This window comes from Cydia pomonella, chromosome 5 (genome assembly GCF_033807575.1).
Source record: "Cydia pomonella isolate Wapato2018A chromosome 5, ilCydPomo1, whole genome shotgun sequence".
In the NCBI taxonomy this organism is placed as follows: Eukaryota; Metazoa; Arthropoda; class Insecta; order Lepidoptera; family Tortricidae; genus Cydia; species Cydia pomonella.
Window position 1 is genome coordinate 11132123 of NC_084707.1, and position 26058 is coordinate 11158180.

Here is a 26058-nt window from a genome sequence, read left to right on the forward strand (position 1 = left end):
TTAAAGCGCTAACTTAATAACAGATTTACGTATATAATTTATTTATTATAATCAATTTTGATAAAAATAGTTAAACATTTGGCATGCTCAAAACCATGCGTGCGTTCACAATGAATGTTACAGTGAGGTTGGGCTGAGCGCAGTCGAGTGCCGCTCTTGGATTGTTTACGTTATTCATCATATTGAAAGTATGCGTCTAAAGCTCTGTTCACACTTCCTCCATTCGGTAGGTTCTTGTTTGATAAACACGTAACTTGATTTTACTTGTTTGACTAGGTTCTCTGTTTGATGCAAAGACAGGAATTTCTACGTAGACATAATATAGGTACATAGTTGCACAATGCAAAGTACAAAGGCACGAATGCACAGAGAGGCCTTATCTATGCGATAAACGTTGACATGCTATCAGGAATGGTACCTACCAGGGGCATTTGGCATAAATAAACTAATGACGATTGACGCATTGGTTTTAAATTTTAATATATTTATATTGTTCAAACGCACTAGATCGCGCTAATCCGTAATCAAATGTGTGCAATCATGATGCATTAATTATTAAATAAGGTATATTGAACGCGATCCCTTAAAAAAAAAGATCTTCGTTAATGTTTTGTTTTTGTATGCTGGAAACAATACAAGTTGCAGACCGGTTTGTTATACCGGCTATAGCTACAGAGGCTGTGCTCAGCTTACGCCAGTATACACGTAGCTTTAGTAGTGGGGAGAGTGGCGAGTGCGGCGGCCCACCTTGAGTGGGCAGGTTCAGCGGTTTATCCCGTCCGCGCCTCCGCGCTCCGCGCGCCGCACTCGATCCTCTCGCGCCAGTCGAGCGCGCGCTTACGCACCATCATGGCCGGTACAGCGTGGCGATGTGTGTGTTTGACATTGTTTATTGTGACGGCGGAGGCCGTTCTCTCGGGGTTGTACATCGACAACGGGATCGATCAGACCGTGATCCAACATGCGATGACGCGGGACGAGCGGATGGTGGTGGAGCATGAGATCCTGGATCTGCTGGGTCTGGGCGAGCGGCCGCGGCGTACGCGCGCTGCGGCGCTCGACCGCTCGGCGCCCAGCTTCCTACTGGACGTGTACAAGCAGCTAGCTGAAGAGCACGAGCAAGCGCGCCCCACGCGGAGCTCTGAGATGGCTCTCAGCGCCGACGAACATCATGCCATAGACGAAAGCGATCTCATAATGACGTTCCAGAGTAAAAGTGAGTATATCCTTCCATCTCGTTTAAGGAATTAACACTAATTTAGCAACGGCGACATGCGTAGGTAGACGTGAAGATGCATGGGTAATAACACTTCGTTATATTTACAGCGTTTTGTATCCTTATATTTGCATAATGGTGTGTTTATCACACTGTTATTGTACCTCCTATATTATAATTGATCAAGTGTATTCGTTTAATTGTATGTATATATACGTAAATTATAAAGTTTATTAAGTCTTGCATTGATTGCGCCCTTAAGTTTTTCCAGTTTTTCAAAACTTTTATTTAACGTATGTATGTACCTACGAGTATATGTATGTTTGTTTATTTTGTAGTAATTTGTAGATAGCTACCAATTCTCAACGTGATACGTTTTGGTATAACTATAAAATTACTGTAATAATTAAATTATAAGGTACCATCGAGCCAAGCTAAGATGGTCAGAAGACTAAGAAGAAGATACGTTTTAACAGAACGAACAACTTATTACTTACAAACATCCCTGAGTGCCATCAACTTAATAGAGCAAGAGCCCATGACTGCCGGACTTACGTCATAGTATAATCTTAAGTTGCCAGACACTTTTGACGGTTGCAAACCCCTGCCAGATACCCCTAAAGGTTAGCCTTAGGTACTCGCACGCAAAATTCAATGTTTCATATAAAAAAGGTATGCGAAACAAGGGTAATTTTATAGTTCAGTAAATTAAAGGAACAAAGTAAATTAAAGCACAGTTAATTGTAAATATTTCAAGTTGTCTGTATGTGTGTATAGAAATCTTTCAGCTTTTATACTGGGACGTAAGTCTGGCAGTCATGAGCTCTATAAGTCACAGTTACGACGGCGTTATCATTTAAAACACAACGAACCCAGGTAGTTAACGTCCAGGTAAAGGCATGACTCAGTTAATCGCATGCCACCGTGATTGGATTGGACCTAACTGGAAACCGGGCGGTCCGGTGACAGCCGGGCTTAACGAAAAAACTATTTTGTTTTATGGTCAAGACGTCTACCCTGGGTCTTTATTACAAGTGTTTTATGGGCACTTCTGCATAGAAGGCTAGTATATGCCTGACCTCTGAGTACGCATAATTGCTACGGAACTCGGATCAAGTTATCTTCCGTAGTTGGGAGGTAAGTTTAGACAGATTTATGAATTTTTATATTAAAGAAATAAATGGAATAAATTACGCTTCCGGCAGGACTGCAATCCGTGCATTTGAGCTACCAGAACCTCGCAAATCTTTCCCTTATGTATACACGCTTTTTGGGGGTGGCGTAAAAGCAATGCACGGTTGCGGGTTCAAGTCCTGCTGGAAGCGTAAATTTTTCGATTTTTCCTTTAATATAAAATTTGTAGTATGGCTCGCGGACGTATCTGCTTATTAGAAATAGGTTTAGATTTATGAATTGTAATACCGTTGTTAGCTTCTTACTTCCTTTTACCCTAGACTCAGGTGCGTCAGTTTGAAGCCAGGCGGCTCACAGAACTCGACGCTAAGCGCGACGAGCTGAAGGCCAGACCACCTGCGGGCATACTTTACAATTATGTCGGAGGGGTGCTGACTTGCAACGAGTGTGGTCGTACATTTGCTGCAAAAATTGGCTATATCAGTCACCTGAGAGCGCACCAGCGACGCTCTCAGCGGTAGAACGCAGTCGCTGTGGTCGAAAACGGCTAGGAGATGATGATGATGACTTCCTTCATGGGGTATGGGTTTTTTTTTTGTAAAGTTTAGTAGTGTCTGTTGTAGACACAGGGCCCTCGCTATGGATACGGGCGACCCTGTGCCCGCGGTGACATTTTCGAAAGGTTATGATGGTTTATACGATGCCGGATCCGGCATCATCATCAGGCAAAGAGCAATGGTGATGCACGAATTGAAGACCCGGCGTTGTTGTTTTGATTGAGCTAACATGGATCCATGGTCCCCGCATAGAGTACGGACGGCCATGTGTCCTGGTTGATATTTGAGTTAATTTTTTGTTGTTGCGTGATTTTATTGTATTGTTGGTTGTTGTGTAATTCTTCATGGGGTATGGGTTAGTTCGGCTAGATAATATTGAAACAATTTATATCTGACTGAAACTTATTATTTGCACTCTAGGTACCTAAGTATATAGTAGGTTAAGAATTTTTGAGTTGTAATTCATGACATGTTACGATGTTAATCATTATATGATTTGCTGCCCTGCCCTACAAATCTACCTAATTACCACACTAAGTACCAGTAGGCGATTATTTCCACCTTTTCACTTTATTTGGAACAATCAAATCAGAGTACCTAAATAAAGACAATTAGGATCCATGATTAAAACGATTATTTTGGTCGAATTCATAAGGTTGCCAGCAGATATAGTGTTGGTTAAGACTCGATTCCTTTGAGTCTTCTGCTTTGAAACTCGACTCAGTTTTTCAGACTCACATATTAAGTCACTCGAGTTCTTTTCAACTTGTAAGAGACTCGTGTCTTTTGTAGGGACTTGAGGCCTTTTCAGAGAAGTCTAATTTTTGAAGTGAAAACTTCTTTAGCGGCGCTGTGCACTTTTTGTGATGGGGATAAAATGTTAAACTCGCGTCAGGATCACGTGACTGTCAGATTGAAAATTCGTAAGACGGACACGCATTGATGTAATGCGGACACGTGACATTATGGTGACGTGCAAATTGAATGTCATCGAAGCCTGGTTGCTTGTCAAGCGAAGCATTTGACATGTCTCTGGTTGCTTTTGAAAAATCGTATCTCATTCAAATGTGACATTTTATTTTCTTCATAATCAAAGTGCTGTCATAACGGTTAAAGAGGTTTAATCTTTGTTAATTGTAGATACCTACTCAAATTTTTCTTTACCAAAAAGTTAAATAACAGAAAAGAAGCGTGATTGTTTTACTTAATATGATGGTGAACGATTCATTAACATTACATTAGTACTAACATTATGCGCCCTATCCGGGTGTCATGTACTGACTACATCCAACTAACATCTTCTGTAATGCACATGACTTTTAATGTTGAATAAATGAAATGAAATACTTGAAATACATTTACCTACTGATTGTGTAGGTTGTAGTCCTGCTCACGTCTCATGAATTGATGTCCTCCCTGTATATGTTATATATTACTTAACACTAAAATTCGCATTTCAAAATATCTTCCACACTCAAATTTATTTACGTAGGTATAATAGAGAATTATCTCTTTTTATAAAACTGCTACTCAATTTCTCTAAAATATCAAAAATGCACAACGTTAATATTCAAGTTTTCACTTCTGCCGGCACTCCAGGAGTGCAACCCGTTTTTTTTTGTTTGCAAAATTTCGAAATACATTGTCATTAAGTAATATTCGAGGATTAAAGGTACACAAATCATACATAAACGCCTAATTTCTTTACTGTTGTGTGTGTTGTGTTGTTTTGTGTTGTGTTACTGTAAAACCTATAAAATTGTTCACGGACTCTTTATTCGGAGGATCGAATCCATTTGAGTTGCTCTTAAAAAAATACTCAATAAAAAACTCGCCAAGGGCCGATTCTCGTAAAAACGAGTCGAATTCTTCAAAATCTACTCAAAAGACTCCGAGTTCCTACCAAGACTAAGTACTTAGATATGGATTGAGTTCAACATGGAGACAAAATTTTTTGTAAATACATAGGTATACCTACTTACTAAATACGTAAAAGAAGAAGTCGAAGGTATCCGAAATGGAAATCTTAAAAGTGTAAAAGTCCATGATTGTACCATTAATCGATTTTAAAAAAGGGGACTTAATCCAACAAATTTTGATTCTTTAGTTTTTGAAGCTAAGCAGTTAACAACAAAATAAAGATTTTCAATGATAACTATTTTCGATCATGATTGCAACGGGATATAAGCGCGCCAAACTTTTTATTTTTGCTTCACTTGTCAATATTGTCTTCTTTTCGCTTGTTTGTCCATATTGTCTTACAAAAACTAAAATGGGGGTTATTATTTACCGTTCTTCTTGAACCGTTTGATGGTGCTCAATTTAGCCAGTGCTGAGATGATTATGATACGAGTGGTCCCATTATTTTGCATAATAGAATCTTCTCTTTTTAAAAGTCGGTTAAATAAAATGTAGGTCAGGGGTCACCAATTAGTTTCGCTCGGGGTCTGTTTTAAGAAATGAAATGACCATCGCGGTCCGCACAACATTTTATAGAAAAAATATTTATTAAACAAATGTAATTACAGAAATAACAAAGGTATTTTTTTACATATCAATGAGAATAATGACATTTTTTGTTGCGGACTATCTGGACTATCTTAGCTAGTGACTTCGCCCGGCCGTTTTCAAATTGACGTCAACAAAGATAATGCGGGGGATACATTTTTATTTTAAATTACGTACTCTGTAGTGCAACAGTTGCTGTGTTCTCGCGGTCCGCACAAAATGGGTCGGCGGTCCGGATGCGGACCGCGGTCCGCCATTTGGCGACCCCTGATGTAGGTCATGGTCACCTGGGCCACAAAATCCAATCGATTGACGATCGAACCTCCATACCTATATTCCAATTTCCAATACATGTATATTGCCCTCCTAGCAGGGCAATATAGATATACTTGTATATACGACACAAACATACTCTTCCCGTAGGTAGTTAGTCTGATAAACTATACTAAGTAATTTATAGAATACAGAGGGCCTACCGCGAACCACGTTCGACGTGTTGCCTCCCTGTCACACTTACGTACAAATGTACAAGTGCGACAGAGAGGCAACACGTCGAACGTGGTTCGCGGTAGGCCCTCTGGAGTGCACCTAATATATAACATAGATCTACTTATAGAATGGATGTTTGTTTATCGGGTTTGCAATGTTTAGAACACAATCAGTTCAAGGAAAGCTTATCAGGTCGCTTCCCAGAATCTTTCCATCTATCGGTACCTTTCTTTATTTACAATACAAATTTTACAGCTAGCATAATCTCAAAACTGTTATTATGTATTAATAAACACGTTCATCGATTAGGTCCTACCTAGAGACCTCAGTAGGTCCTAGATACCTGGATACCTGCCTACTTAGATATTGATTTGACGCAATTAGAATAAATAATTTGGAATTCAAGGCGTGGTTAAGTAATTAATAAAGCAACAGTACACGTGCATTGGGCTCGTATTACACCCGCCGAACGACTCGAACGGACACCTGCTTCTGGCTCTCCTCACATTTGCATGCGAATAGCTTTTCCTATGAGCGATTCCATGCTAAATTGTGTAGATACAAAATTGCGTCGGTTGTTTACATTACATCTTAATATCGATACGTACTTACCTAATGTACCTAGTTTCTAAAATTGTTTGAATGCCGTGTCTCGGTTCAAAGTCTTCAAAGTAGGGAATTGAGACAGGTTAGGCATTGCAATAGCAGTTATGCATACCATAGTACCTATCGACCAATTGTGAATCTGAATGGAATATGTAATCATTGTCGTCCAGACATGCACGTATAGCCTATAAAGTCAGACTGTAATGTATACCTACTTACTGCACTCGCTATCAAATGCATTAATGAGATAAACTGCTAGTTCATAACTTATGAATCGTAAGGCGTGGGTACGTAACTATATATATATTTAGATGTTAATTGTTAATTAATGTATATTATTTACATTAATTAACAATTAACATCTACATAAGTGCAAGTCTCTTTCCTGCTCCTTAGTTCCGTAATTAAGATTAGGGTTAGATATTTATGTAGGTACAGCGAGTTGCAAAATTCTGGCAATGGGAATGTATTAAAAAAGAAAACGATTTAAATATTAGTTCATTTATGACCTTGTGAGCTGTGTGAGTGATGAGGTGCCTATAACATATACTTACATTATTCGTTGCCTATAACTCAATTTTGTAGCTCGGACAGAAATTGTATGTATTTATCACTAGCCAATGAAAAACAAAAAATACCGGTCACAATTACTAACATAATGTGTCTCTTGTTTATTTAGACCTAAAGCTTAAGGTTCAGCGGGTTCAGCCAGCAGAGCATTTCAAATTCAATTAAAATTATTTAAGTATTTCAGAAACATTATGTCCATAGTTGTTTGAAAAATCATGGCGCTGTAAAAAAAAAAGGAAACTTGAGGCCTTTCTCTAGTAACTTAATCGATTCGAAACCTGATAGAAAAAAAAAATCGCTCGATAGAAAAAAAAATCACGAACGTCTAAAATGCATCTTTAAAAATTTGTAACAATTTTTGCACTAAAGCTAAAATTATGGAAATTGTTTCTAAATACGCGAAATTTTATTTTTGATCGAACTTATCGATTACTATTTCTTGTTAAAACTAACTAAACATAACAATCCAAAACGATATCCGCGATCCCGGGCACGCATAGCCGTCCCGCTCACGCTCACAATCATTGAAGAACCTGAACTCACGGCGCCTTATTAACGCTTTTAACGTACCTAGTTAAAAAAATACCTGTGTTTTATTACGAAGACGGGACTTCATGGCGTATAGTTTAGTTTTTATATTTTTAGTCGTTTGTAAAGGTAAAGCTAGTGTGTAAAACTTTCAAGTTGATGAACAAGACCAAGTTTGGGTAGGTAGTTTGAAAAACTTGCGCCTCCGATATCACGGCGATAATGCCGCCCTCGAAACGTCGGAGGTAATTTTAAAATTTAATTATACGCGAATAAGTCTCGCTTTCGTAATAATAATGAGTAAAAATCGTGAATGTATGTTAACAAAAATGCTTTTAATCGATTTGCACGACCGAAGTGATCCCATAAGTGTTGCGTAAACAAAGTTTTGTACGGTACACTAAAAAATAAAATTGGATTCCTTTAAGTAAAGGCTGGTCTTCCTACTGAACTGTATACCTACGGTCTACCTAAACATTTAGGTAAGTACCAATTTAAGCTACTAAGTGCTCTCAGACTTTAACACCTTGACGTTTTTTGTTATTTTTAGAGCATCATTTGGGCGCGCTGCGGCATGAGCACGGTCGGCACGTGTGGTTCGAGGTGGCGGGCGCGCCGCCGTCCGCCGCGCTGCTCTCCGCCGAGCTGCGCTTACACCAAGCTCCGTCGCACACCGACGACCCCACAGCTCTGTACACAGTCGTCGCGCATCGGGTCATCAGCGTTAACAGCTTGGGGTTGGTAACTTTCCTACTTCAAACGCAACGACCACACAGATAAAAAAGATATCTTAATTCAAAACGCAAAACTCTCTTGCGCACGGTTGCTTAAATAAAATAATAAATTGCTTAGTCCAATAAATATGTCTTGAGTTAAAAACAACATAATTTTTAAAAGGAGAATAAAAATTATTTAGTTTTATCTTTACACATTTTTAAAGCAAATGGTAGTGATTTGAGTTAAGATATTAATTATTCGCCGCAAGAAAAAAAAGTCTTAGAAAGAGATATAGCACGCTCTTAAAAAATGGTTTTATCTTGAGTAACTCTACCTCAAACCAAAAATATTACCAAATTCCAAAGAAGAACCACCAAAGTTTTCCTTTGAGACTTTTAAGTTTTTAGGCAAGAGCGATTAATTCTTGGTTTGATGTTTTCAATTTACAGTCAAGAGCTAAAGCTATTTCAAAGAAGAAGCACCAAAATTTTCCTTTGAGACTTTAAGTTTTTAGACAAGAGCGATAAATTCTTGGTTTGATGTTTTCAACCTACAGTTAAGAGCCAAAGCTATTTCAAAGAAGAAGCACCAAAATGTTGCTTTGAGACTTAAGTTTTTACGCAAGAGCGATTAATTCTTGGTTTGATGTTGTCAATATACAGTCAAGAGCCAAAGCTATTTAAAAGAAAAAGCACCAAAACTTTGGTTTGAGACTTTTACATAAAATAGTATCAATAAATTTGATGAAGGGGACAAGAGCGCTGGTGGCCTAGCGGTAAGAGCGTATGACTTGCAATCCGGAGGTCGCGGGTTCAAACCCCGGCTCGTACATTATGAGTTTTTCGGAACTTCTGTACGAACATTTGATATTCACCAGTCGCTTTTCGGTGAAGAAGAAAAACATCATGAGGTAACCGGGCTAATCCCAATAAGGCCTCTGGTTTAACTAGTGCCTACGCCAATTCTCGGGATTAGTTTCCAAGCGGACCCCAGGCTCCCATCAGCCGTGGCAAAATGCCGGGACAACGCGAGGAAGAAGAAGAAGATAAAGAGGATTATTGAAAACTACAAAGATTTCAACGAATGACGAAAACCATGCTGGTTTAAGAAAATTCATTCTTTATTCAAGACATGCTAAACTTGGCGCTAAGAGATTTCAGCTCTAGATATAAATAATATCATATTTCACATTGAGTAACGCACTCTTGAACCAATACATCATATTTCACATTGAGTAACGCACTCTTGAACCAATACTTTTTCTTGTTTTTATGGAGTAATATAATTCTCAATTCAATTATGAGTATCTAACCCCAAGAAACAAAGTTTCTTGGCACAAGTTCTTTAAGTATTGCACTAAGACAGTTAGGTTCAATTTAAAAAATACAATACTTAAAACAAAACGTAAACGCTCTTGGTGAGAATAATGAGCTTTTTAAAAAAAAACTTTTTATAGCTCGGATTTAATTTTTTAGCTTAAATAATAAACTTTGAAATATTTTATATCTTGACGCAAGAATTTTATTGTTTCCTTATATAGGAAACACAAAATGTTTTGACACAAGAGTATTTACTTGGCTGGAGAACTATTTTTTTTCTGTGCAGAACTTCCTCTATGGACGGATTTTGATATCGCAACTACCACTGAGCAGGGATCGGAACCGTTTACCATTATAAGGGTTTTTAAGCGGGGTTTTACAACGCTGGTTTTGAGAAAACATTCTGGTTAAGCTCATCCACGGCTTATTCCTTAAACAACTAACCCGAATGTTGAAATTAATTCGAGTTAATTCAATACCCAGTCAGAACCCTGTTTAGGGTTTTAGCGGTAAGCGGTTACGAAGTCAACGTAAAGTGTATTGATCCTTATTATCATAGCTCCTCGATTCATTCTTATTTGAAAACTCCGAACGTCGTTCCTGTATTAATAAAAATTGCACGAGCAACTTAATTGTTTATCTTTTCACGTTGCAGAAATCTACAGTTAGAGAAGGTAGCGGCAGTGAACACAAGCGCTTCGTCAGAGGGCTGGTTAGAACTGAACGTAACGGACGCGCTCAGCACGTGGTTAACCGCGCCCGCCGACAATAGAGGGTTTTTCATTACCATTCACCCGCACTCACAGCCAGGTACACTACCATACGAGTATACCATTGTTACATGACTGACGTCGAGACCCGGAAGGTGAGCGGCGCATTCGGCGCGTGGCGAACCAGGCCCGCCGACAACCAAGGGTTCTTCATTACCATCCACCTGCACTCGCAACCAGGTACTCTAGAATTGTCACATGACTGTCCCGGAAGGTGGAGATCGACTCGTTGCGATGTTCGCGGCGCTGGCCGATGACCGGGGGTCCTTTTATTAGCACGTTACTGTCCACTCGCGCTCGCAACAAGGTAAGCTGCCAGACAAGCACTGACTGAAAACGTCACGGGTACTCACACTCGGCACGTAGCTCAACGCGCCCGTCGACAAACGCAGGTTTTTCAATAGTCATTTCATTACCATACCTCGTTTGAAAAAACCGTTTGTAAAATCTTGAGAAGTGCTATTTTAATAAAATAGTTATTCAAATAAATTCCACCTTATCTGTTTTCAATCCCATCCCCAGTGAGGTTAAAGAACTCTTATCGCTCTAGCCGAGGTATTATCCAATTTTTATAGTTTTATAAGCAACAGTTAATTAACGTAGCTTGTTCATTTCAGAACGTCACATGAAACCAGAGGAAATCGGGTTAGAGGAGCCTCGAGGAGCTATCGTGGAGGGCAAGCAGCCCTTCCTCGTGGCTTTCTTTAAGAGCGGGCCGAAGTTGAGCGCTGCAGACGCCAGCGGCCGACGGAAGCGCGAGGCGCGGCGGTGGCGGAATACGGGCTCTTCAGAGAATTATCTGAGAAACCCACTCACAGGTTAGTTGCAAATTACTTATACTATCTAGATATGTGTACTAAAAATATTTGACGAATATGTTATCTTTCACAATTAAATTAATTCAACAGTATTTTTTTTTAGGCCGATATTATAATAAGCCCAAACGGAAATCTAATCCTGTGCATATCTGGGTGCCTAGCCAAGGTGACAATCGTTTGCGCTACGATAATGAAACGCTTTGTGTCTCTCTATCACTTTTTCATATTAGTGCAACAATGACAGCTGCGTTTCGTTCGCTACGGAGCGTAAACGATTGACATGTTGGCTTGGCTACGCACCTCGTACTGATTTTGAAAATTCTTTTTAGGGTTCCGAAACTTCCGAAGGATAACAATCGGAACCCTATGAAATAAAAATAAATAAATAATAATATGTCCGCCCATCTGCAATAATAAAAATAAAGCCAAATTAAAAACTATGGGGTATAGAGTTCATTAATTTAGGTTATTGTATCAAGTAATCTATCCCGGTAAACACCTTTTATAATATATAAGAATTTAAAAGGATACAGTCGATTTCATTTACCAACACGACAAATTACAACGATTAAAATGGTACCTATCTTGTCCGCTAACAATCTTAAAATTGGTTCCAGACACATCACACTGGACAACTCGAAGTTGTGAAATTCAAACTCTGTACGTCAGTTTCAAGGATTTAGAATGGCAGGTAAGGATATTTTTTTCTTAACGATTATGACTAGTGTTGTTACTGATGTTACTCGATCTGATTTGAGAAGTTGGTGATGTTCTTAGTTGTAATGATCGTTACAAATCTCTTGACTCTTTTTGCTGGGAAATGAGGGCCTGAAAAACGGCACGCAAGGCAGAAATAAATTTTCATGAACATGTTCTTCCCGGTCACATAACACCTAGGCGCCCATAAAATACCTGGCCAAATCCAGCTGAATCCATACTAATCTACCTATCAGTTTATAGTTTGCTAACTTTCATTTCTTCAAAATAACTAAGTACTCAATTATGTACACATTCTCAATCGTAAAGAAAGCTGACGTTCACGATGAATCATAATTCATACCCCTTAAACAATTTACGAGTTATCGCCCGGAAACCAATAACTAAATTTATTTTTACTGCACTCGGGGTTTAAATGGTTACGGCGGAACAATAGGGTGGTGATTGAATAATTCAACAAGTTAATCAGGGCTTCGCTAGCTGAGTTAACTTTTATTCTATATACACTTACTTGCTACGTAAGCAAAGTAAAGTATCCCAAAACCCACATATAGGTATATATTATAACTATCAGCTGCAGCCCTTAAATAACAATCCTGAACATTTGGAAAAATGATTAATTAAATACTTATACAAAATGGATACCAAGCTTATTGATCGTTGATCGGAGTACTCAATCAACCAAAGAAACCGTATCATTATTGCTTGTTGTTTTTATATCACGCACGAAATAGGGTAGTGTACTATTAGTTAAATTAGCTTCTCTTTAAATTATAAATATTATGGGATAATCTTACACAATTAGAAAATGGGGTTTTATAAGAATACCTTAATAGGAATCCCAACAAAAACATAAATGTGAAATGAGAGCCAAGTTCAATATTAAGAATATGTGTCGTTGTTGACTCGCCGACAAAAGAATTGAAATCTATATATATATGGGTGCCAAGTTCTGTGCTGTGTAGAAAATCCTGTAATTAAAAAGGATTTGACTTGACTAGTTTTTACCACAGGTTTTTAGAAAAGTAAAATAGACAAATATAATAGCCTATACGTAAAACTAGCCAAGACAAATCCTTTATAATTACAGGATTTTCTACACAGCACAGAACTTGGCACCCATATGGATTTCAATTCTTTTGTTGGCGAGTCAACAACGACATACATTCTTAATATTGAACTTGGCTCTCATTTCACATTTATGTTTTTGTTGGGATATCATTACTTTTTGTACAGAAATTACTATACTATTAATTATGAAAGTAGTTTTTCCCAAGCTGAAAAGGGGACCCACGCGCGGTCAATTGTCAAAAATTTTCAGTTTACAGATTTTTTTCCTTTGTATATGCCTAGTAGTCAATCTTCATGCCAAATACCAAGTCTCTAGGTCATATAGAAGTGGGTTAGGTTTTGGATCTATAAGTCTTAATTTCTTATCAATATATAATTTTTTTTAAACGAATTTTCATTAAATTTCAGTTTTCAGATTTTTTCTTCTATGTACACCTAATAGCCTACCTTGGTGTCAAATATCAAGTTTCTAAGTCATCTAGAAGTGGGTTAGGTTTTTGATCCATAAGACTTAATAAATCTAATGATTATATATGATTTTTGCCATCGAATTATCAAATCGTTTTCAGTTTTCAGATTTTTTCTCCTATGTACCCCTAATAGTCTACCTTGATGCCAAGTATCAAGTTTCTAGGTCATCTGGAAGTGGGTTAGGTTTTTGATCTATAAGTCTAAATTAATCTAATAATTATCAATATATGATTGTTTTTCACCTAATTATGAATAATTTTCAGTTTTCAGATTTTTTCCTCTATATACACTTAAGTCTACCTTAATGCCAAATTTCAAGTTTCTAGGTAATCTGGAAGTGGGTTAGGTTTTTGATCTATAAGTCAGTCAGTCACAAAAATGACGGTTTTTAAACGTTAATTTATCAGTAACTGTTTTATCTACGTTTATGAAATTTTGTATTTTAGACAAGCTAAGGAGCTTAAATAAATGTGCCAAGTTTCATGTATGTAGGTTAAATAGATTTCAAGTTGTGAAGGGGTCAAAAGTAGCTCGAAATGGTTCGTGTAATATTAGTAATATTACACACGTTTGCGTCACCAGTTCCTTTTTAGGGTTCCGTAGCCAAATGGCAAAAAACGGAACCCTTATAGATCCGTCATGTCCGTCTGTCTGTCCGATTCTGTCACAGCCACTTTTTTCCGAAACTATAAGAGCTATACTGTTCAAACTTAGTAAGTGGATGTATTCTATGAATCGCATTAAGATGTTCACACAAAAATAGAAAAAAAAAACAATAAATTTTGGGGGTTCCCCATACTTAGAACTGAAACTCAAAAAATCTTTTTTCATCAAACCCATACGTGTGGGGTATCTATGGATAGGTCTTCAAAAATGATATTGAGGTTTCTAACATCATTTTTTTCTAAAGTGAATAGTTTGCGCGAGAGACACTTCCAAAGTGGATAGCACTGTTGAATTATTTATTGTAATATATATTAAATACTTACATTTTTAAGCCCATTCCAAAGATAAGTGCTAATTAACTTACAAATTCACTGCAGTAATATTTGTGACACTGTACATGTGTTAATTATCAATCTTTAAGTACTTGCTATCCTGTTGGTTACAAAACTGTCAAGTACATAACCTATAAGAGCAACACTACAACAATGTCAAGCTACACAGATATTGCCGAGTCACAGAAGTCACTGGAGACAAGAGTGCAGAAGATGCTCGATGAATTTGAAGCCAAGCTACACAGGTCACCGGCAGCAAAGGCGACAGTCACCAGTCTTAGTGAGGAATTTTCAATTTTTAAGGAGCAAATATTGAGCTTGATGAAACTTCTTGGGAACCAGATTAAAAGCCTTAGCCACGCTCAGGATGTTATGGAGATGAGACATCGGAGAAAGTATCTACTCTTCAATGGTGTTCCAGAGGATCCGGCCGAAACTGTAAGTTTGCGCATCGCTGACATTATTACTGACCAATTAAAAATCTCCGGTGTCTCGACTGCTTCATTTAAAGCATGTCACCGACTTGGCAAGCCATCTGAGGGTCGCAACAGGCCTATTCTTGTGAGGTTCACTGATATGGACCTAAAGTCAACTGTGTGGCAGAAGAAGACCTCTTGTAAGGGAACCACATACGCCATTTCTGAGTTCCTTACGCCTCAGCGGCAAGCATTGTTTGTGCAGGCACGTAAGGCTTTTGGGATGAGAAGCTGCTGGTCCATTGGTGGCAACATCTTTGTAAAGTTGACCTCGGGCAGGCGTGAACGCATTGAATCGAATGAAGATGTTGAGCGCCTGAAGCCTCTTAGCGACAACCAGCAGCCTCGTTCGTCGTCGACGCCTGACTCCGGCGCTGCTGGTGCGAAGAATGCCGATGCCGTCTTAGATGTCCCCAGCAACCAGACCGGCCGCCCCCGGCGTGCCGGGAAGTCATAATTTCTAAGTTTGTAGTGTGTTGTATTAAATTTTTCTCCTGTTTCCTTTTTTATGTTATCTTCACCATGGCAGTAGGTAGTTCATAGTCCATTTGTTAATATTGTCATCTTACCCGTTTTTTCTTTTAGTTATAATTTCATTTGTTTTTGCACACACTTCACACTAGCTGGTCTGACAGTGACATTGACATTTTTGACGTCAGTTTTGTCTGGAGAGTTTGAGTCAATGTTTAAACCGTTTCTGTTTACTACAATAGTATGTTTTGTCATTATAATCGTGACCTGCTGCCATTTATGTAATTTTACTTTGTTTTTAATTTCCGATAGTTGTTTATTCTGTAATCTCACAAGCTAACCAGCAGGATAAGCAGAGTTTTTTTTTTGTGGCTATATCTTGTATTTATAATTTATTTTTTATAAATATTTTGTAGTCATATTATTATATATTTATTACGTATTTTAATTATTTATGTCTGACGATGAAACTTTTTATTCTGCTAGTATTGACAGTATTTCTTTTCATTCTCTAGATTCCTTTGATACTTCTCACACTTTGGGCACTCTCGTGTCTCGCGAATTTCTCAACTCCGGTGACTTTAATGTATGCCATATTAATGCCCAAAGTATCCCTTCTCACTATAGTGAACTTATTGAGACATTTCAGTCCGACTTTGTCCATGCCATCTTGGTGTCGGAAAGCTGGTTAAAGCCTACCCTAGACTCGACATCCTATGCCTTGCCTGGTTATGTGTTGATCAGGAATGACCGAATTGGCAAGGGCGGTGGTGGCGTAGCCATTTACCTTAGAAGTACCATTCCGTACAAATTGTTAAATTCGACTCCTTCTCTTTACACTGGCTCAGCGGAATGGATATTTCTCGAGGTGATTGTCAAAGGGGTTAAGGCAGTCCTGGGTGTAATTTATAGTCCCCCCACCGTCGACTACTTTTCTCATCTGGAACGAATTCTTGAGTCCGTGAGTTCTGATTACGCACATCACCTTATCATGGGGGATCTAAACACTGACCTTCTGAAAGACACGTCACATTCTCGTAAACTTAGGTCATTACTTCAGTCGGTCAGTTTCTCTCTTCTTCCATTGGGTCCGACTCATCATACAGCGTCATCGGACACTTGGCTCGATGTGATCATTACTTCATCGCCAAGTCTTGTCACTAAGTTAGGGCAGTTCATGGCGCCAGGTTTCTCTCACCACGATCTTATATATGCATCCTACAAAATCAAGGCACCTAAATGCAAACCGGCTCTAATTCATATGCGTAGCTTCGCCAAGATTAATCCTGAATCTCTTTTAAAAGATGCCGCTGCTATCGATTGGTCTCCTGTGCTCTCGACCTCATCAACTGACGCTAAGGTTTCTCTGTTTAATGATGCGATTCTGGGGCTCTTTGACAAGCATGCGCCTGTTCATACTGTTAGAGTAAGGCGTCCACCGGCTCCTTGGATCACTGAGGGCGTCCGAATGGCAATGAGAAGGAGGAACAGAGCTTTCGGGCTCTTTAAACGTGACCGCACGGATGAGAACTGGAATCTCTTTAAATCAGCTCGTAATCGTTGCAACCAGATGGTACGTGCAGCGAAGCGACGATTTATTCACCGTAATGTTTCCTCTTCGTCTATGGCCGATGTTTGGAAATTCCTCAGATCTCTTGGCCTGGGAAAATCCCCCAACAGTTTTAATGGCAGTTCCTTTTCTCTCAATGACCTTAACAGGCATTTTTCCTCCGCTCCTTCTGTTGACACCGCTACTAAGGCCATTACACTTTCTAACATCTCTTCTTTGATTTCTCTTATCTCAGATTCTTTCTCATTCTGTCCTGTTTCTGAATTTGACATAAAGGTCATTATTAAAGCTATCAAGTCAAAAGCCGTAGGTTGTGATGATGTGAGTCGTTACATGATTGTGTCGGTCCTCGACTGCGTACTTCCTGTACTTGCTGACATTATCAACACTTCACTGGCCACTGGTGAATTCCCTTCTCTTTGGCGTAAAGCATTTGTGATTCCACTGCCTAAAATTAGTAATCCCACCACTCTCAGTAACTTTCGGCCCATTTCAATTCTTCCTTTCCTCTCGAAAATAGCTGAGGCAGTTGTTCATAAACAACTTTCCGTCTTCGTTTACTCGCATAACCTTTTAAGCCCTTTGCAGTCAGGTTTCCGACCAAGTCATAGCACCAGTACTGCGCTTCTCAAGGTAACAGAAGACATCAGGCGAGGCATGGAGAGGCAAATGGTCACGGTGCTTATTCTTATTGACTTTTCTAACGCGTTTAATACCGTTGACCATGACATTCTCCTTGCCTTGCTCAAACATATGAGTGTCTCTGAAATAGCCCTTAACTGGTTTGCTGCCTACTTGCGAGGCCGCCAGCAGGCAGTCCGAGTTGACCGGTCTTTTTCTGACTGGTGTGACCTGGCGACTGGCGTGCCTCAAGGAGGTATCTTATCTCCACTTCTTTTTTCTACTTTTATTAATTTTATCACACCTGACCTTCGCTGTTCCTACCATCTGTATGCTGATGACTTGCAACTCTACGACCAGTGCTCCGTGACTGACGTTCCAACTTGCATTGGTAAACTAAACCTAGACCTTTTACATATCCAGCAGTGGTCCGAGAGGTTTGGCCTCTTTGTAAATCCGTCTAAGTGCCAAGCTATTGTTATAGGTAGTTCCAAACAGCTTACTAAACTAGACTTGGACGCACTTGCACCAGTAAACTTTAACGGCTCCCCAATAATATTTAGTCAAAGTGTTAAAGACCTGGGTGTTCTTTTAGACAGTACCTTGAGTTGGAGAGCACAGGTTACTGAAATCAGCCGTAAGGTCATGGGCTCACTTCATTCTCTCAACAAAATGAAGCACTTCTTACCGATCAAAACTAAAGTTGCACTAATTAACACCCTTATACTGCCCATTATTGATTATGGTGATGTGTGTTATCCGGACTTAAACGAAGAGTTGCTCGATAAATTGGACCGCCTGCTTAATAACTGCATTCGCTTCGTTTTTTGCCTCCGCAAATATGATCACGTTTCTTCTTTTCGCGCACAACTTGGCTGGCTTCCCATTCGTCAACGACGCAATATTCGCTTGCTTTCCACTCTTTTTTCTGTGCTTAACGATCCACATTCTCCTGAATACCTCAAATCCTTCTTTCAATATTATGGCGTTACCCGCGACCGTCAACTTCGCTCTTCTGGCAATATGTCTCTGTCCATCCCTCTTCACCGGACTGGGTTCATGTCAAATTCGTTCACCGTGCAGGTGGCGCGTCTTTGGAATGGACTTCCTTTTTACATCAAAAATGCACCAAATAAGTTCGCTTTCAAAAAATCATTACGTGCTTTCTTTGCTAGCAGAATGAAAGATTCTTAATGTATTTATTTATTAGCTTCAGATGTTTCGTCTTTATATATATGTATATATATATACATATTTATTTATATATGTATGTGTGTATTATGTTTGTATGTATATGTTATTTTATGTATTTTTGCTTGATTTGTTTTGCTATTGTAATTGTAGCACCGCTCTCAATCTCTCTGCTTAGCCTTAAGGTTGACTGGTAGAGAATGCCTCGTGGCATTAAGTCCGCCTTTTGTACTATAAGATTGTTTTCTTTTGTGCAATAAAGATTAAATAAAATAAAATAAAAATAAAATGTGTGTCCCCCCCCCCCGTAACTTCTAAAATAACAGAATGAAAAAACGAAAAAAAATATATGATATACATTGTCATGCAAACTTCCACCGAAAATTGATTTGAACGAGATCTAGTGAGTAGTTTTTTTTAATACGTCATAAAATTAAAAAAAAAATTTTTTCATCAAACTCATACGTGTGGGGTATCTATGGATAGGTCTTGAAAAATGATATTTAGGTTCCTAATATCATTTTTTTCTAAACTGAATAGTTTGCGCGAGAGACACTTCTAAAGTGAAGAAATGTGTGTCCCCCCCCCTGTAACTTCTAAAATAACAGAATGAAAAATCAAAAAAAAAATATATGATATACATTACCATGCAAACTTCCACCGAAAATTGGTTTGAACGAGATCTAGTGAGTATTTTTTTTTTTAATACGTCATAAAATTAAAATAAATTTTTTTTCGTCAAAACCATACGTGTGGGCTATGGATAGGTCTTCAAAAATGATATTTAGGTTCCTAATATCATTTTTTTCTAAACTGAATAGTTTGCGCGAGAGACACTTCCAAAGTGGTAAAATGTTGAACAAGATCTAGCAAGTAGATTTTTTTTTAATACGTCTCAAATGGTACGGAACCCTTCATGCGCGAGTCCGACTCGCACTTGGCCGCTTTTTTTGAACTTGGCTGGAAGATCTATTTATTTCGGTAATTTACGTTTAACTGAGTGAAAATTGCTGTAAAATATCTTTATGATAGGTATTTTACGCCTATCTATAAAAAATATTAATTGTATCATCTACTCACATGATTTTTAGGGTTCCGTACCCAAAGGGTAAAACGGGACCCTATTACTAAGACTCCGCTGTCCGACCGTCCGTCCGTCTGTCACCAGGCTGTATCTCATGAACCGTGATAGCTAGACAGTCGAAATTTTCACAGACGACGTATTTCTGTTGCCGCTATAACAACAAATACTAAAAAGTACGGAACCCTCGGTGGGCGAGTCCAGTTTTTTTTGTCCGGTTTTAGCACTTGTCCGGTTTTTTTCCTTGTCTCCACTACACTAAGGTTATGTATAGTCATGTTTTTATTCATATTGGTGAGCTGAGCAATAAAAAAATATATTTGTATTGTTTTGTATTATTTTAAGAAAATCTAACTCAAAAAAAGTCTTTTTGGTTTGCGAACTTGTAGAGTAGGTATACCTAGTGGTCTATCTATATGTGATTATAGCTATATCTTGTGGTATTTTTTATAAATCTTATGCATAATATTGGATGGTTTCATATCGGTAAGTTTTTCTTTTTAGGGTTCCGTAGTCAACTAGGAACCCTTATAGTTTCGCCATGTCCGTCTGTCTGTCTGTCTGTCTGTCTGTCTGTCTGTCTGCCTGTCCGAGGCTTTGCTCCGTGGTCGTTAGTGCTAAAAAGATGAAATTTGGCATGGACATATAAATCAATAAAGCCGATAAAGTCGTACAATAAAATGTAAAAATTTAATTTTATTTAGGGTACCTCCCTACACGTATAGTGGGGGTAAACATTTTTTTTTGCTTCAACCCTACAATGTGGGGTATAATAGGGGTCTTCAACAAACATTTTTTGATAAGTGAATATTTTCGGAAATAATCGCTCCGAAAGAAAAAAATGTGTCCCTCCCTCTCTTTACCATAGGTCCAAAAAATATGAAAAAAATCGTGGAAGTAGCGCTTAAGAAATACATTAAATGAAAACTATAGCGGACATGATCAGTTTAGCTGTTTTTGAGTTATCGCAAAAAGTTTCTAATTCATAGTAAAAAGACGTACATACACAGTTAAACGCTAAAATTAAAGATAAAAATTTAAATATATATTTCTCATTCTATTTTTATTAAATATTTAACTTGTTTAAAACAGTTTCATTGGCTGTATGAGTAAAGCCGTTGACTATTGGCAGTTTTAGAACGAAAGAGTAAAAATTTAAAAGTAAGAGGCAATCCCGCTAAATTTATATTCATATTCGTTTATTGCACTCATGTACGATGCATTGTGTCTAGGACTTATTGTTATACTTTACATTTTCATGCTTTAATGGACCAAATCATTTTAAAATTACTGCAGTTTGCAAAAATATGTGTTTTATTCATCTATAAGTATAGCAATCTATACTTTTTCGCTATGGGATATTTATCTTTAGACATGCAAAGTTTCCGACTGCAAGTAAGTCTTTTACTTTAATTAGGTACTGATTATGCAAATTTGCCTATTTGTTTAACTCGGGTGAAAGGTACCGTTTCATCCCTTGGTTAACAATCTACTATACTTTAAGCTCTAGTTTAGCTTATTGTGACGGAAGAGTAACTACGGAACCCGTTCACTGAGCATGGCCCGACATGCTCTTGGCCGTTTTTTTTACTTATTTTATATTAAAGACGGTAGGTATCTATAAATTGACATACTAATACATGAGTTTTATATGTTGTTTGCTTCTAGGATTGGATTATAGCACCCGATGGTTACGGTGCTTTCTATTGCAGTGGAGAGTGCAATTTTCCCCTAAACGCACATAAAAACGCCACCAACCACGCCATAGTGCAGACATTAGTACACCTGTTGAATCCCACACAGGTCAGTATAAAGAGCTATTGCGTTACTAGAAAGGCAGTTGATTGAGTGTAAATTATACTCAGCTGATTACGGGTGCTGCGTTAGTTCAGATGAAGAAATAAATACATACATATAACTATTTCGATCTAACAAATAGCTTCATGTCCATTTGCGTTTGCGTAGTAAAATCTACAACTGTAATTTCGGAAATGTATACCCACCAGGTTTAACTTTTCCTGAAACAAAATAAATTATTTAAAGGTTGGTATTTTCCCAACATTTCAGGTGCCGAAACCGTCGTGTGCGCCGATCAAGCTTTCGCCTATATCTGTTCTGTACTACACGGACGACGCCAACGTGATTCTTCGCAAGTACAAGAACATGGTCGTAAAGAGTTGCGGCTGCCATTAAAACTTTTTGAAAAATGTGTTGCGCATATAACATTTTCTTAATGTCTAGCGCTCTTTTAACAAGTCCGGTGTATGGCGACGTTCAAAAGGTCCAAAGTACCTATAGTCATAGTCAATCAGAAACGCTTTTTATCTTCATTAGTTCTTTATGTTGTATTAGAGGCAAATTCGACTTACTGTAATGACATGGAGCAATGTTGCTATTAAGACGAAAGTGGAGGACCCGCGCGAAATCACCTTTTCATACAAACGTAGTCCTTATTTTCCTGTCTGAATATTAACATTAATGAAAATATTTTGTCACTTTTTGTTTTATATACATAACACTTTTTGTTGTGTTGTAGGGGCATAAGTATCGTTTATATCAAACACAACTGTGCCACTACGTTTGATTTTTATCGATTTTTAGGGTTCCGTACCTCGATAGGAAAAAAAACGGAACCCTTATACTCCTTATAGGATCACTTTGTTGTCCGTCCGTCCATCTGTCTGTCAAGACCCATTTTCTCAGGAACGCGTGGAGGTATCAAGCTGGAATTTATATCAAATACTCAGGTCTACTGTTCCGTGGAGCTGTGAAAAATCAAACTTCTAAGCCAACGCAATCAAAAGATACAGTCGTTTATGCCGCAAACTTTTCGACACTCGCAAGGGAATCAAAACCTACATGGTACGAGTAGAGGTACTTCCCGTGAACGCAGAATCTTCAAATTTGGTAGGAAGCAACGTCTTATAGCACAGATATATATATTACGAAGTCTGTTTTTCGCTCCTATTTTTTACAATAATAAAAATAATATAAAAAATTTAACTTAGGGCGTAGCTATGGTTAATATACATTAAATTATGTAATAATATTTTCCATTGTGTCATTATCCAGAGAGGAAAATGGGGACTACGTTTGTAGGGAGAAACGGCCGTCTCTTTTCCTCTTAATCGAACAAGCCTGATTTTTTAAAATTGAAATCTTATAAGTTTGTCAGACAGCTTTGTCTCTTCACATGAGTGTTGGACTTAATATAACGTTCTTTTTCTGGATGTGTAGACATGTCGACGCATATCAAAATTATCTAGTATCACCTACTTACCTAATGTCATAATAGTAGTCTAGTAACAACGGACGCTCTACTACGGACATGATTTTCACACTTCGTCAACTCCAAGAGAAGTGTCGTGAGCAGAACACACCCCTAATGATCGCTTTTGTAGACCTGAACAAGGCTTTCGATACGTTCAGTAGGGAGGGGCTTTACGCTGCACTTGAGAAAATTGGATGGAACCGAAGCTTCTGAACTTGGTGAAATCTTTTCACGACGGAATGAAGGGCTCAGTTGTATTTAATGGTCAAGGGCCCGACGCGTTTGAAATGAGGAGAGGAGTTCGTCAAGGCTGCGTCTTAGCACCAACACTATTCGTCATATTTTTCTCCCTGTTGCTAAAAGTTGCCTTTGGCGACACGCATCGGAGTTCATCTACACACGAGAGCAGACGGAAAATTGTTCAATGTCAAACACTTAAAATCTCGTTGTATTCGCGTTGACCTATTTATCGACAGTCTGCTTTTCGCCGACGACGCAGCCTTCGTAGCTAAAACACCACACGAGCTCCAAAATCTGATAGACAAATTTGCCTACGCGTGTTGCCTGTTCTCCATGTCTATCAAATACGAAGAAGACCGTAATACTAGCGCAAGGGTACACTGTCATCTCATCAATTCTCCGGGAGAGTGTACCCTTAGAGGTGGTCGACAAGTTCTGTTACTTAGGGTCCACCGTGTCGAGCAACCTCTCCATTGACGGTGAGGTCGACCTTCGGCAGGGCGGCCACGGACGCATTGGACGGCCCTTGCTGCGTTTTAAAGACTGCGTGAAACGCGACATGGTCTCTTTTGACATCGATAGGGACACTTGGGAGGATCTCGCGTCAGATCGTGATGGATGGAGGGGTGCCATCGCGAAAGGTCGCGATATTCACGACAACGCGTGGTTCCAAGACCTTACCCGAAAACGCGCGAAGAAGCACAACCCACCTGAAGTTGTTGCCGACATGGCTCCCTCCTTTAGCTGTCACAAATGTGGTCGCAACTGTCGTTCCCGCATTGGCTTATACAGCCACGAGAGACGTTGTCCCTCACATACAAACGCTGCATAAAATCATCTGTCAAGATGGTGGCCATAAGGCCATGGCCATAAGGCCTTCACAGACACAAAAGTCATAAGACACAAAAGTAAATAGCGGCGGCGCGCGCCGGAGCAGAGAGTTCGCTCAGTACAAAGTGCCATTTTCGCCGCACGCACACAGACGTGACATTTACGCACACAGACGTCACATTTACATGCGTTATCGGGCACTCTCGGGCAGAGCTTAGTCGGGCTGTGCGCGCTTTGCTCACTTGACGTCCCCGCCACTACGTAGGTACCTACTGTCATGTACGTCTAAATGCAGTCTCTAAGGAATGTAAACATGATAAGATGTATGTATAAACGAATCGATGTATGTATGTCTGTAAACTTATATTACCTACTCCTTTTTAAAATTCGAAATTAATACAGAAGCAACCCTAGTGAGTCGGGCAAGTTTAGGTATATATTTTCAAGAACGGCGGGAACGGACCTTCTGTTTATTTTTTATTTTGTGCTTATGATGAGTCAAGTAACAAAGTAAAGTCAAATGTGCAGTGCAAAGTTTACTTTTCGCCGTTATTACAAATTTAACAGTTATTTCTGCTATAGTGACGTCACTCACGAGAAGTGGTCGGCGTTTTCGGTCACGTGACATACAGATAATAAAACTGCGATTAAATGTTGTGATAATTTGATGATGTTGACTAGCTGGTCTAAGATACGTTATATGGAATATTTACCCTCATCTGTTATTTAATTGTGATAAGAAATAAATGATAGATAATATTCTTATTTACAAAAGTCAAAAACATTTATTTGTCCAACATAAGTAAGTATATATATACATCAGTACAGGTCCCATATACATCATCATTATATCATTATATAAAAAAAATCATTTATACACATTGCAAATAGGTTGCCTAGTTGAATTGCATACGGCCATATTTTTTGCTTTTTTCGTTATAAATCGTGTATTGTGTCAAATGAATGCTTATTTTTTATCTACCTGTGCCTGATAGGCTGCCTAAACTTGAGTAATTTTGTTATAATGTGCGACACATATGCAGAAACAAAAATGTCTTAACTACTAACTACTTAAGGGTACGGTGGTACTCAATGAATATACCGTGGTAGAAATCAGAAGTATTTACAGTTAGGCTTATAGAGACTTAAAATATGCATGGATGATAGTATCCTACAGGGTATGATGATAGCGTAATTATAGTGCCAAATGACCTTCATGCCCTAAATTCAACTTTTAACTTTAATCTCTTAATAGTAATTAGGTGATATGGTAAGTTGATAAAACTTAGTTACGTGCCAACCAATTGAAGTCATTTATTTAATAATGTTTAAGGGTAGCTCCTATGTAGCAGTAAGTTAATTTTATTTTTCATGGATTTGCAATAAAATGTGTTCCGGAAATATTGTTTTTTTCTTTTTACTTGCTTTTAGGGTAAAATCTACAGCTTCTAGGTCAAGTTTGGTATTGTTTTGTTATAAATCGGGGATGCCGAATTCATTCAAGTAAAAATACATAAAATATTAAAAAAAAACTATTTTTTTTATCTCTTCACGCTTAAACCGCTCATGATTCGAGTTAATATTTGGTATAGAGACAGTGTGAGTGCTGGGAAAAGACATAAGTTTATATCCTAAAAATCATCCCTTAAGGGTGTGAAAAGGGGGGTGGAAGTTTGTTTAGGGAATCAATAACCGCTGAACCGATTTAGATGAATTTTGGTATGGTCTACATCTTTGATTTAGTTGAAAATAATACCAAACGAGACTTGAACCTAAACTTAAACATTTATTAACCGCAGACGTCGCCGAAGACGAAA

General features: G+C 38.5%; 1 protein-coding gene across 1 annotated transcript; it reads left to right on the top strand.

Moving 5' to 3' along the window:
- Window positions 1–703: 703 nt before the first annotated feature.
- On the top strand, window positions 704–25642 carry LOC133518280 (protein 60A). The gene is made up of 7 exons (XM_061851947.1): window positions 704–1216; window positions 8159–8345; window positions 10300–10454; window positions 11032–11232; window positions 11850–11923; window positions 21568–21702; window positions 21967–25642. The coding sequence occupies exons 1-7, from the start codon at window positions 850–852 to the stop codon at window positions 22090–22092; spliced, it is 1245 nt and encodes a 414-aa protein (XP_061707931.1). The 5' UTR covers window positions 704–849; the 3' UTR covers window positions 22093–25642.
- The last annotated feature ends 416 nt before the right edge of the window (window positions 25643–26058 follow it).